Source organism: Paramisgurnus dabryanus, chromosome 16 (genome assembly GCF_030506205.2).
Source record: "Paramisgurnus dabryanus chromosome 16, PD_genome_1.1, whole genome shotgun sequence".
Lineage (NCBI taxonomy): Eukaryota > Metazoa > Chordata > Actinopteri > Cypriniformes > Cobitidae > Paramisgurnus > Paramisgurnus dabryanus.
In genome coordinates, this window is record NC_133352.1 from 35,003,902 (window position 1) to 35,017,844 (window position 13,943).

Genomic DNA, 13,943 nt, shown 5'->3' on the forward strand with positions numbered 1-13,943 from the left:
TAAGAATAATTTTTCTGGAATGATTTTCTGGAATGATTTTCTGTGAAAATCTAGAAAAAAGGTTGGCTTTGGCTGGCAACTTAAAAAAAAAAAAAAACGCTGGCGGGGAAGATTTGAATAAAATTTTAAGGCAACCGTAACTCATTTGTTTAACGCTTTGCCCGCCATTGATGAGTTAACTCGTTTTTAAGAAAAAATGCTCCCCTGTCAATGACGAGTATTTTCGGCTTTCCGCAATACACTGCAAAAAATTTTTTTCAAAAAATTCTTAAATGAAGATGCTTTTTTCTTTATGAGCAAAACGACCCAATAAAATAAGTCTAGTTTTTACACCAAAAATATCAAATTTAAGTGATTTTGTGCATAAAACAAGCGAAAAAAAATCTGCTAATGGGGTAAGCAAATTTTTCTTACATTTTTCTTGACTTTAGTGTTTAAGAAAAATGTTCAAGATTTTTTGCATACCCCATTGGCAGATTTTTTGCTTGTTTTATGCATAAAATTACTTAAATTTGATATGTATGGAATAAAAACTAGACTTATTTTCTTGGGTCATTTTGCTCAACAAGAAAAATACATTTTTTTCTTGCAAATAATTTTTTTGCAGTGTACCGTTATTATCGGTATCCACTACTTATAAAACCCGGAAGTATCACCCTAGGGCAAACAGCTGTATGTCAGTGTAAGTTTTGAGGATTGCGCTCTCTATCAAAAGTCCTTAAAAAAAAACACAATTAATTTTGTGTTTTTGAAGAAACTTCCCCATATTTGAGAGGTTACAAAAAGAGAGCTAATGAAGGTAGGATGAAACGTTTTTTGTTTGAAAATATTGTTTCATTTGATATATTGTATGTTTATATATTTTAGGAACAACATTTTCTGGAAAGCATTAAACTTTTGTAAAAAATTATGAAAAAATGCTGGCGCTGGCTGGCAACATTATTAAAAACACGCTGCCCGGGAAAGAGTTAAGATGAACCAACAAATCTTTTTTTTAAAGTGTACAGTTTGGTAAGCAAGAAAAGTCAGCACAAAGCAAAATCACTGCAGTGATTTATTGACTAAATGGCTAAATTCTGTTATAAACGATATGCATCTTCACATAGGAACCTCTTTATAATACGCACAATAAGAATACAGCAGTTCACCGACACACATAATAGTTACAAGTTGCAAAACTGTTAAAAAAGGCACTTGGTACATAAAACATTATCAATACAAAAAGTACAAAATCTTAGCAATTCGCTCAGGATATTGGATTGTAGCATTTCTTCCGGTTCTGGAACAAGAGATTGCGATAAGGACATGATGGGAATTATGTTCTGGAAATAATCTGGTGCACAATGTCTCTGAAGACTTTATCTATACACCGGCGTTGTTTCACGTTTCAGGACTTTCTTTGGAAACATAATCACATGCTAGCAAAATCCCTAAAATTCATTTTTAAACATCAAAATAAGTTTGTGACCATGTAACGTTGCAGATTTGTTTGTTGGTAATGTTTTAATAGTTTCATACATTAGGTCAACTTTAAAGCTGCAATCTGTAATTTTTGCCTCTCTAGCACCATCTCTGTTCGAAACACAAAATTGCAGAGTAATTTTCTGTATGTGTGTTGTGCTTTGCCCCACTACGAGAGTTTAATCACAATGGAAAATATTTGTAAATAAGCACAAAACAAAAGCACCATTGACTTCCACAGTAGACGAAAAACATTTCAAACATTGCTCAACATATCTTCTTTTGTGTTAAACAGAACAAATAAATTTATACAGGTTTGTAACAACATGAAGGTGAGTAAATGATGACAGTATTGTTATTTTTGGGGTGAACTACCCCTTTAACTGATCTTTGTTTATTTTTAACTGAAAAAGGTTACGGACCGCAGCTTTAATTAGAACTACCTGTCTGATTAGCTCAGATAAATGTAGCATGTTTAGTATTGCAGTCATGTAGAGACCATTGGTTGGGTCATGCTGAAAAGCCTGCAATCAGTGCTAATGTATTTCAGTCAAGCTGCCAGGAGCATTTTATTCCACTGTGGTTTGCCATTACCTTAAGTACCCCGGCACAGCAAATCAGCCAGAACAGAAACTAGGCTACAGAGCATCTAGAGGATTGAGGGGACACTTTAAGATCGTGTCTGAATACATCATATGCTCAATGCTTTACCCTACAACACACATTGTATGGATCAGAGTAAAAGATTGCTTTAGACATAACATGGAAAATGCATCGCCCTGATTTGTCACAAAGGAGAGGAGAAAACATAGGTTGACAACGGTGCAAATGATGGATGAAACTTTAAAAAATCGAAACATTCTGCAACAATCAAAAAGACAAAAAAAAACATAACATAAATATATTAATATTGATTAAATGAGAATAAATCCACTAACATTTTTTCAAACAGAAATGCATTTTACTCTCAATAGTGTTTTCTCATAAATGTAATGCATTAAATACTGTAACAGTAATAAAAGCTATTTATTATTATTATAATTATTATTTAAAGGGCAAAATCCACTTGGACATAAATGTGTGTTGGCAGTATGTGATCACAACCTCCCAACAATGACATTTTTTTTAATCACCATTAAACCAAAGCAGTCTCATTAGACATGCGGTTTTGATTCTCTTAGCAATGTGATGTCACACTGATAAAGCCCCGCCCACGGCCGCTGACTGAGGCTATGTTAACATTAATGCGTTTACCTTTTAAGAAGCATTACTTTTGCCACGTTTACGCCTTTCATTATCACGTCACCACCGTTTTAGTTTGAGAACTCACTATTTATGGTTGAGTTTTGTTGGGTTTGAATATTGTTGTAATGTTGTTTATGTTTTGTTTAAATTTAGTAAGCTTATTACGAAAGATAGACTGTAATTTTAAATGCCATATAGGGCGTTTTAAAGGTCAATATGAAGGGAGAATTGTAATGGGTCAGACATTATTTTCGAGTTTAATTTAAGTTTTGTTTGCTACTTTAAAATGAATTTCGTTACATATCATTTGTCTCTTAATTTTAATCGATGTTTTGTTGATAAGTTTTGTGAATTTTAATGAATAAAAACAATAAAATCAACGTCATATTAATATTTAATGCTCGTTTAGCCTCTTGCGCTTTTTGCTATTTCTGTGTTGCTAGCGGAGTACGTGCACGGACCTCGCACACTTTTAAAAATTAACACAATAAGCATTTCTGTAGGCTAAAGCTATACTTCACCTCTTTTTATGTTTGATTGAAGTTTGCATTTGCTGAATTTTATTTTTGCTTCAAGTTTGCTACTGTTTAGTACTGTTCACTTGAATGCTTCCTTTTTAACTCTTTCACTGCCAGCGTTTTAAAAAAAAGTTGCCAGCCAGCGCCAGCGTTTTTCATGATTTTCACCAAAGTTTAATGCCTTCCAGAAAGTGTTCTTCTTTAAATATATAAACATACAATATACCAAATGAAAGAACAGACCCTCTGCTTTCAAAAAAAAAAACGTTTCATCCTACCTTTAGTGGTTCTTTTGCAATCAGCTTTTGAATATGGGTAGGTTTTTGCAAAAACACCATAATTTGAGCAAAAAGCAGAGATAATTCCATTTTTATGACGGACTTTTCATAGAGATCCCATTCAGAGCGATCTTTAAAACAGACACGGACATGCAGCCGCTTGCCATAGGGCAATACTACGGAAGGGCGCCACCTGGTGGATAATAGCGGTATTGCGGAAAGATGGAAAATCTCGTCATTGGCGGGGAAGCGTTTTCTCTTAATTGACGAGATATCTCGTCAATGGCGGGGAAAGAGTTAAATCTTAAAAGACCTTTCTGTTTGGTTTATAACATTAACCTATGAATCATATTAATTGTAGGCGGGAGGTAGAACAATATAAGACTTTCCCAAACACATTTTTATAGTTTCAAAAATAGTGTCTGTTGTAGTTGCCGGCAAAGGGTCCAGGTATGAATTTTTGTCAATATCGCACACCCCTAGGCTGCAGAAATGCGCATAGGTAAACTATTATTAGAGTAATAAGTTATTTTACACTTTAAGCGCATGCCCAGTTACAGGATTGGTCATGTTTCATGCGTTTAAAATGCCAGTATAAACGAGGATCGTTTTCATTTTAAAATGCCGTTTTAAAACGCAAATTCTCTAATGTAAACAGGGCCTGAAAGTCTTGTATTACCATAGTTTCTGCCTTCAGTGAGTTGGACGTTGTCTGTTATTTTTCCATGATTTTTTGCAAAATCAAATCTATTTAACCAGAGCCGGCCCAGCCACTAAACGACACTTGCAATTGCAAAGGGCCTCGTGGCCAGCAGAGGGCCCCCTAAAGTCACTTAGCTAGTGTTTGAAAAAAATCATTCATCAAAAGTAACATAAAATAAATATAAATATTCATTATTTATTATTATGGCAATTTTAAAAAGGCTGTTACTTGTAATTATAGTTATTATGAAAGTTCGCTAATAAGATCTCTTTCTTGCCGAGATTGATTGACACACAGCATCCAGCGCAGCAGCCAATCAGTGCCCGCGACTATGTGCAGGCGAGCATCCCGCCCACAGAACGCAAAGTTGAGTTGAGCCGGATCACTGATAAAGACGCAAACTTTTGCTGTTGCTTTAAGCACAATTTCTTTAATGTTATGCGTGTTTGTGCATAAATGCGAAGTAAGTGGATCTTATTTGACTTCGGTAATGACCAAACCTGTGTTCTGTTTGACTTCTCTTTCTTACATTTGCCATCATAACGTGAATTGGTTTATTAAGCTTAATAATTAATATTTAAACGGTTTAACGTGGTAAATTAATTCTGTTACGCTTATATTTCACGTATGCCATTGTCATTTCTACATATTTATGTCATTAGTGTAATTATATTGTTAAACGTCTGAATTTAAAGTGTTTTATGTGTAAGAGTAAACAAACTCATGCGCATATGCGTGGTACATGTCCAGACAGCGCACCGTTGTTAAACCACCTGCTAGCCTTTGCAAAAGTGTATAATGTCACTGTTCGGTGTTTAATATTTAAACTATAGCAGTGCATATGACATACAGTAGCCAGCTTTGTTAGATTAATGTTATGAATGCAATGTTAATTGTTAATCTTCAATTATTAATATTATTTGCAAGTGAATTGTTATTATCCACAAACCTATGTTTGTGTCAGATTTAGCTCATTTCAAACAAGAATGTTAGGTACTATTAACCTTGTTTGTTGGGTTTTAGATATTATTGTTAATTTTGTTTATTTGAAAAATTTAAACATTTAAGTATTATATTTATTATTTTATATAATATTTTAATTAAATTTTATTCTATTTACTCTATTTCATTTTAATTATATATAGGCTGTTGTTTGTGCCTCTTAATCTCTGGTGTCAATTAAAAATGTTTCTTTGATGGTCAGTGAAAATCACTTTATCAGTCTTTTTATTCAGCAAGTTCATCAGTGTGTGTTTGTTGCACTGCACTGCCATTCAGTTCAGTCAGTGGTATCATATTTTTCCTGTTAGACATCAAACATAGAACTCAAATCAAGAACTCAAGGGGGCAGTTTCCCTGAAAGGAATTAAACTAGTCCTAGACTAAAATAAAGGTAGGCTAAGAGCTGTCCAAACTGAAAAAAGCTTGCACTGACATATCTTAAAATACACCAGTGCCCTTTGTTTTGCCTCAAAATCCACACAAATAATGTTTTTAGTGCGGCATTTTTGTTAAAATTAGTTATGTTTTCTAATTAAACTAAGGCCGAGTCCTGTCTTAAGATATTCCCTGTCCGGGACCACCCCAAGGTCTTTTATTGTCATTCTGTAGGCTACATGTTGCCACATAAGAACGAAATACGTACTCAGGACCAGCAAAAAAGATCATTAACATACAGTATACATAGAATAATTAAAACATAATTTAATAGACACATTTAAAAAAATAGCATATTAGATATCATATGTGCAGTATAGTCATAAGGTAGTCATTGCTTTTCTTTAGGCCTTACTTAAAACGGTCAAAGGGCCCCCGACTAAATTTTGCTTAGGGCCCCCAAAGGTCTAGGGCCGGCTCTGTATTTAACCAAAGCATCTCTTTTGGAAAAACAAAAGCTCATGTGCATTTAAAGGTACAAACACAAAACATTGCATTTTTGCTCCCACCCAAATAAGGGCATTTTGGACATGCTATAATAAATGATCTGTGGGGTATTTTGAGCTGAAACTTCACAGAAACATTCTGGACACACCTGAGACTTATGAGACATCTTGTAAAAATGGGCCCTTTAAATCATAATAGATATATATTTGAAGAGTTTCGTTGCAAAACGAGATAACTCAGTTTTTTTTTAATTTTTTAGAAATCTCGTTTTTTTTGGTTGTGCATTCCAATTAATATCAATTCAACTTCAGTTTACTTAAACCTTCACAACTTAAAAAATACAGCTAAGTAGCACCATAAAATAAAATAATAACATGATAAATACATAATAATTTTTCTCAAAACATGTTAAAAATGGATTTATCTCATTTTGCAACGAAACTCTTCATTTGTATTACAGTAATGGCAGTGAGTTTATATGCATTACATTAATGAGAATGTGGGCAAAATGAGTGACAATGCAAAAAATCTTTAATGCGATGACTTTAAAACATCTTTATTTTGATGACCCAGATGTGCTTGAATCTGTGAGATTCACACCACCAACATGTCAAAAAACAACCTCTAATAAGTGAACATGGTAAAAAGGTGAGCAATATAAGTGTAGACTGTGAATGTGCAATGGTCTTTGTATTTCAGTTGTATTTCAGCTGTTTACAGAGCAACATAAATATCACAAGAAGAAGAAAGAAGCGAGGAAGGAGGAACAGCTAAATACTTCATGAAAATACCTTGTTACTCGTGCTGACATCTCTCTGGCATTGGTGGTTTAAAGAGTTCATAAGCTACTCATTCCAGTTGAACAACGTGACCGCTAAACCGTGGCCAGTCTAAGCAAGCGTTCGAGTCGGTGCTGTGCTGAATGTCTCACACTTTGTAAATGCAGATCGAAGCTGTTAGCAGCCAGAGTAGCTACATTATCCATCACTTTGTCAGTCAGTCAAACGTTACAGGCTTCAAGTAAAGTATTTGGTCTTGTTAAGCACCTCCTGTGCCGCCCTCACTGATGAATAAAGGCGGAGCTTCACACTGCAGAGAAGGCGTGGCTTTTACACAGAGGCTTGTCCTTCTTCGAAAAGAACGTCTTACCCTCCAGATTTGAATGGCAGATCTGCAGACAATAAATAAGAAAATAAGGATTAGACCCATTAAACTACATTTCACATTCACATGTGAGGAAATATGATCGCCAGCATTTTTTTTGCCAGGGTGTAGTAAAAATGTACATTTTTCCTTTGTGTAGTTTAAAGTTTCACGTACACATGACAACGCTGTCAAAAGATCCGGATTTACATGGATCTGCAAACAATGATGTATTATAGGGGTGGGCGAAATGACCAAAATGTTATGTCACGATAGGATTCATGAAAACGATATGTATCACGGTACACTTTTTTATCTTTTAATAAGGTTTTAAAAATATTTAATGCCATAGAATTTTCATAATTCTCACAAAAAACGTATACATGCATAAAAAAAAACGAAACTCAAGTTCACTGAAGATAAACAGTCAGTGAGGAAAGAATGATAAAAAATGTAATGCATATATTTTATTAAAGGTAGAAAAGTGATTTAGTCAAGCAGATTTAGTCATGTTTAATTAACTTGAGCGACAGTACTACTAGAGCAAGCTCCTGATTGGTTAACGCGGCGCGCTTTTCAGCCAAAGTAAAAAAAATTCAACTCGCGCGTTTGCCGCAGCACCACTCAATTTGCGCCATTTGCGCGAACTAGACACGTGAATGAGGCGGAAAGGCGTCTAGCACGCCACGCTAAACGCCTCATTCGAGCTGCGAGACCTCTAGGCGGGTGTCAACGTGTCTTCACATTGACTTAACATTGAAATTACTCGCGCTAAACGCCTCTACCGCGGCTGGTCTGAACGCAGCATTACACATGCGTTTTCTCTTTCAGCGGTTTACTTTCTCATTGTTTGTGTTTATGTTACTTGCAAATATGGGGATTTTAACACATATATGAATTTAAGGCCAATAAAGCGGCAAAAATGCTTAATTTCACACACAGAAACAGTGCGCGCATGTCTCTTGTTTGTGTTTCAATGGTTTAAAATCACTTGTTTTCACACTGCGGTGTTTAAATACGTATACAAACGTTACGTTTTCGTGACCAGACTCGCATCAACGTGACATGTGCGTGTAACCTCGATAGAGACGACAGTCCAAAATCTCTACCGTTTATCATCTCTACTGGTTTATCGCCCACCCCTACTGTATTACATGTGCAAGGCCAGTAGATGGCGATGTTACTTTGTAAAGAAACACTAGACACCTGCGCACATACATTGTAAAACAATGCGGCATGAAGTTAAAACAACTTGGTTTTGTAAGTCAATTCAACCTACAATTTTTTACTTGTGATAAGTTGACATAATGTGACATTATTTGTTAAGTTAAAGTAATATAAAAACATATGTTGATTTGAATTTGTACACATTCTTCTACGGCAAAGCATCAAGCAGGTTTGTTTATATAGACAATAAGGTGACCCTGGACTATAAAGCATAAAATTTTTTTTGGAGAAGCGTTAACAAGTGTATCTTGAGCAGTCCTGTAGGCCGTCATTGCCGTTTTGGTTATACTCGCGCATGCCTATAGACATACGCTTATAAAAATTAACCATGTTTTTTGTGGTAAAAGCAAGGGGGACCTTCCCATCTCTCTGATGAAGCCAATACGGAATGACTTAGTGCAATTCATTGACTGGCCACTAGAGGCTCCAAAAGAGAGTCAATTCCCATAGACCTCCATGTTAAAATACTCAACTTTACAGTAGAAAATAATATGTTTACAGACCAAAAAGTGTTTTTGGTCTGTATAGCTAATTTTGCCCTTCATGACAACTGTGGGTGGGTGATTTTTTATAACTCATCTGTTTAAATTATATTAAGCCTTAAAGGAATATTCCATTTTCTTAAAAGAAAAATCCAGATAATTTACTCACCACCATGTCATCCAAAATGTTGATGTCTTTCTTTGTTCAGTCGAGAAGAAATAATGTTTTTTGAGGAAAAAATTGCAGGATTTTTCTCATTTTAATGGACTTTAATGGACACCACCACTTAACACTTAACTCAACACTTAACAGTTTTTTTCAACGGAGTTTCAAAGGACTCTAAACGATCCCAAACGAGGCATAAGGGTCTTATCTAGCAAAACGATTTTCATTTTTGACAATAAAAATAACAAATATACACTTTTAAAGCACAACTTCTCGTTTAGATCAGGTCGTCATGCGCTAGCGTGACCCGACGCAATACGTCATGACGTCAAGAGGTCACAGAGGACGAACGCGAAACCGCCCCAGTGTTTACAAATGTGGTGAAAGAGGACCGTTCCTACGTTGTTGTATGTCAACTGATACTAATTAATGTCTTTGTGTCAGTTTATTGTTTAAAATAGTCAGCAAACGTGAGTTTTATATTTGTAACACGTGACCTCCCTACGTCACTACGCATTTACGCTAGGTCGCGCTGGACCAAACCTAAACGAAAAGTTGTGCTTTAAAAGTGTATATTTGTTATTTTTCTTGTCAAAAATGACAATCGTTTTGCTAGATAAGACCCTTTTGCCTCGTTTGGGATCGTTTTTAGTCCTTTGAAACTCCGTTGAAAAAAAAATGTTAAGTGTTGAATTAAGTGTTAATTGTTGGTGTCTATTAAAGGCCATTAAAATGAGAAAAATCCTGCAATGTTTTCCTCAAAAAACATAATTTCATCTCGACTGAACAAAGAAAGACATCAACATTTTGGATGACATTGTGGTGAGTAAATTATCTGGATTTTTCTTTTAAGAAAATGGAATATTCCTTTAAAGTTCTGCATAATTAAGGGTGTGGCCATTTGAGTGACGGGTGAACTGCCACTGATGTCACTAAAGTTGAGCTAAGGAGGTGTGGTTTCAGCAACCAGTCACCTCCGCTTCACCCAAGTCCCGCCTCTTTACTCATTTTAGGTTATCCACGAGTGATGCGACGACAGGCCCGCCTACTATTTGCTTCAAAAAATCTCTTCACAAACCTATGGGTGACATCACGGACACTACGTACATATTTTAAAGTCTATGGGTAAAAGTATAGCAACCATGGTTTTTTGGTGTATTGATTACTATTAGCAAAACCAAGGTTTTACTACAGTAACCATGTTTTTTACTGTAGTAAAACCATGGTTCATTTTCATAAAGGGAATTAACACATGCGCATGACATCATAGTTTCTTGCACTTTGAAACCCATCTTCAAAAGTTTGTGGATTCAGGACCTCAAAACACATGGTTGTGTAAAACGAACAGCCAAATCTCATAAAAACTTTACAAGTTTCGGATGAAAACCCTGTTGTGTAAAAAAAGACATCTGGATGAAGTTTTTGAACTCTAGTAGAGAAACGTTCAAGCTCATGGATCTGAGGGTTTGTTTCTAATGTTGTGTTGTACAAAGGGTTCAATACAGAGTTTTGGGACAAGTCCCAATGCATCAAAATGACTTACAGCGCAGACAAAGCAAGTGTCATGCCAGCTATAACCCAACGCCTCGAGGAAACGGTCGCCTGCATCAATCTTGAAGTCACAGCCGTGGCATTTGGTACCAAACATCTTTTCATAGTCTGCAGAGAAAAACAAACCAAACAAAAAGGCCCATTAGAACAGAACGGAGAAAACGCTGGGTCAGAAACCAAGAGATTGAGACGGTGAAAGTTTTAAAAAGAGACAGAAATAAAAGGGATTACATTTTCTAAGTTCACACATGCTTGGTTCGTGATAACAGAAGTTGGTTCAGATACCTACAAGGATTGCCCATTTTTTTGGAAAGACTTTAGGTCTCACGCTGGGGGGTTGGAGGCACAATCCTTTAGGATGCTGAGACGGCAGCTATTTTATCAACAGCAGCTCTTAGTTCTAACAGAAACAGCTGCCCACTTGCTGCTGACACAACAGCAAAACTCTTCTAAGCCGAAAAGCGTCACAAACTGCAATGCAAGCTTATATGCATAATAAAAGACGTGCACTTACTTCCGAAATTTTAATGTCTGCTTATGTAAGATTAGGAGGTCAACAAATGTGATTAACTGCAATACTTAAATATAAGTTAAAGATGGAAGGTGGCTGAATTTTTCCCATTCAGGAAACAAATTGAATAAACAAGCTCGGCTCAACACGAATTACTGAATTTAAATATTTTAGGAAAGTGTGAGTGACGTGGCCTAGCTGTGGTGCTCATGGATGACCCAGATTTAAAATGGGTCTCAATTACCAAATGAAACATCTCAAATTAATTGTTCACATTTTCAGTTCTACGTCTTACTATAAATAAAATTGTCCAAAACAAACATAGCACACATGCTCTGACACTTTGAGGCATTTTCCCAGAAAGGATTTAGATTAATCCAGGATTTTCCCATACTAAAATGCATGTTTGGGTTGCTTTAATTTAAAAACACCTCATCCTGACTAATTTTAACATATATTGGTGACATTGTTTGGTCTCAAAATGCACACCTGAAGGGTTTTTTATAAGGTATGTTTGTAAAAACTACTTAAATGACTTGCATTAAGGCCTAGTCCTGGATTAGCCTAAACCCTGTCTGGGAAACCGCCCCTAAACCACTCAACTGGCACAGGTGAAAAGGTGATGTATACCTTCAAATGAATATAACTCTATGCGTTTTATTGGTCTAAAAGCCTATTCTTGGCCTTAAAGAAGACACTTTAAAGTTTTTAACAGAAGTGTCTGGAGGTGAAAATATTTTTAAAACAAATTACAGTTTATATTTATTTTTATAAATAAAAATAATGCAATAAAGTATATATTTTATACATAAAATTAGCACAAAAAATTGTTTTGTTACACTTTTAGTGGTTTTACTAACAATGGCCACTAGGTGTCAACGGTTTGCTGCATACTCTTGTCACAAATTAATAAATTACTGCCACTGCATTATTATTGCTGCTAAAATGTTTTAAAGTATAAACCCCTAAATTCTTAGACCTTTCCAGTCATAGTTTGTCATTGTAGATTAAATTATTTACAAGCAAAATATTGAAGTACACTCAGGTGTCCCGGTCACAGGACAGAACCATTTTAGGGGATTAAGTAGTTTTAACAAAAACAATACAGGTGTGCATCTTAAGACAAAAAAAAATGGCACTGATATATGAAGAGTTTGGCTTCAAAACGCTATAAATCCATAATGAGTAATTTGGGTAAAAATGTGTTTTCTATACCAAGAACGTGACAAGATGAAAACCACAATTTCTTTTACAAACTTTCACATAGCATCTTTAGGTTATAATAACATAAAAAAATCAAATCCATAATTAGATTTTCAAAGATTTATTATAAAAACAGATACATTTATTAAATCGATAAATAAATGTGCATTCATCTTTGCCATGTTATATTCATTTAGTTGACTAGTGGTATACACTGATTAAAAAAAAAACACTTTATTTGTCATATTAAGAACACTGTCATTGCTGCTGTTATACTTAGGACGTCGTCGCTGAACTTTTTTGACAGCGATCAGCTGTAAAATGTTTTGGTCCTGCATGATTTTCATTGACTTTGAGTAAAATAATGTAAAGTTTTTCATAAGATCCTCTGGGGTCAATGTGTTAGCATGACAGAAGCTTGATGCTTATGCCTCGCATAAATGATTCGATTTTGATGGCTTACGTTTCTTCCCCGCCACAGAAAACCACCACAAGTTTATCAATGCCATCAAAAGTATTATTTTGTTTTTGTTTGTGTGTTGATCACGAAGTACAAAGCAGATGAAGAAAACTAGGATTCTGTGTGTTCAACACGCCGCCATTATTGTTTACAGTGCGTGTAATGGTGCGCTGTGATTGGTTAAGTGGATTTATTGCATTCTGCAGAAATGGAGGACTGGCGTTTATCGTGTTTTGGGGAAAAAAGGGAGAAAAGATAAAAGATTAACACAGCGGATATTGGAGTTTGCATTAAATTAAGAATTTACTTTTGAATACTGAGCTGATACAATACCGATTTTGGCGGTATTCCTTTATTTTTTAAATGGCGTGTATTGCGTTTTAGAACCAAACTCTTCATATGTTAAGATGTGTGATGTGCAAGATATTTTTACATTAAACATGCATTTTACCCTGTCCAGGAAACTGCCCAACACCGTGGCTTTGTAATTAGTACACTTGTTGACCCTTTAACCTGTAGGTTTGAATCTAGCTCACAATTCAAATAAAGTAATAAGTTATGTAAAACCCTAACAAACATTATTAAGCATTTCATCAGCCGGCAATCAAATGATTCTCCACTTAATGGTGTATTTATTTAAAGTAGATTTTCAAGCATTAAAGTGCTCCGAAATCTCCTAATCAATCTGCGGGGCCGCTGCGGAGCAGGTTTGATGTCTGAAGTGAAGTGGCAGCATTTGAATGATTAAACACCACAGGAGCCAGCGCTCTGCTCTCGGTAGGGGCTGTCGATAAGATGTGCGCTCGGGCGTGCGAGAGCGGCCGCGTTCGCTCACCTCTCTCACAGTAGGGCTCCCCCTCCTCCATGTAGAAGGCCTCGTTCCTGATGGGCATTTTGCAGGCAGCGCACAGGAAGCACTGGACGTGGTAGGTCATCTTCAGGGCATGCATGATCTCCTGCGGGGAGGAGCGAGCTGTGTTAAGGAGCTGCACGAGGCATCTATGAATTCACACTTTGAAAATCTGTCCATCACATGCCCAAACTTTAGCCAGCTGTCCTTTCTCATCCTCATCAGCTTCATCTTTCCTAATCTGGTTTCCCAGAAAGCACA

General features: G+C 35.9%; 1 protein-coding gene across 3 annotated transcripts in view; it reads right to left on the reverse strand.

Annotated features, from left to right (window-relative positions):
* Positions 1-1,041: 1,041 nt before the first annotated feature.
* Positions 1,042-13,943, reverse strand: part of pdlim7 (PDZ and LIM domain 7) — a 64,402-nt gene continuing 51,500 nt past the window's right edge. For all 3 annotated transcript variants that reach the window (XM_065242154.2, XM_065242156.1, XM_065242155.2), the window contains exons 9-11: positions 13,668-13,788; positions 10,651-10,766; positions 1,042-7,260 (exon numbers count right to left, since the gene is read on the reverse strand). In XM_065242154.2, coding sequence (XP_065098226.1) covers positions 7,174-7,260; positions 10,651-10,766; positions 13,668-13,788 — 324 coding nt within the window. In that variant the 3' untranslated portion in view covers positions 1,042-7,173. The remainder of the gene's footprint in view (positions 7,261-10,650; positions 10,767-13,667; positions 13,789-13,943) is intronic.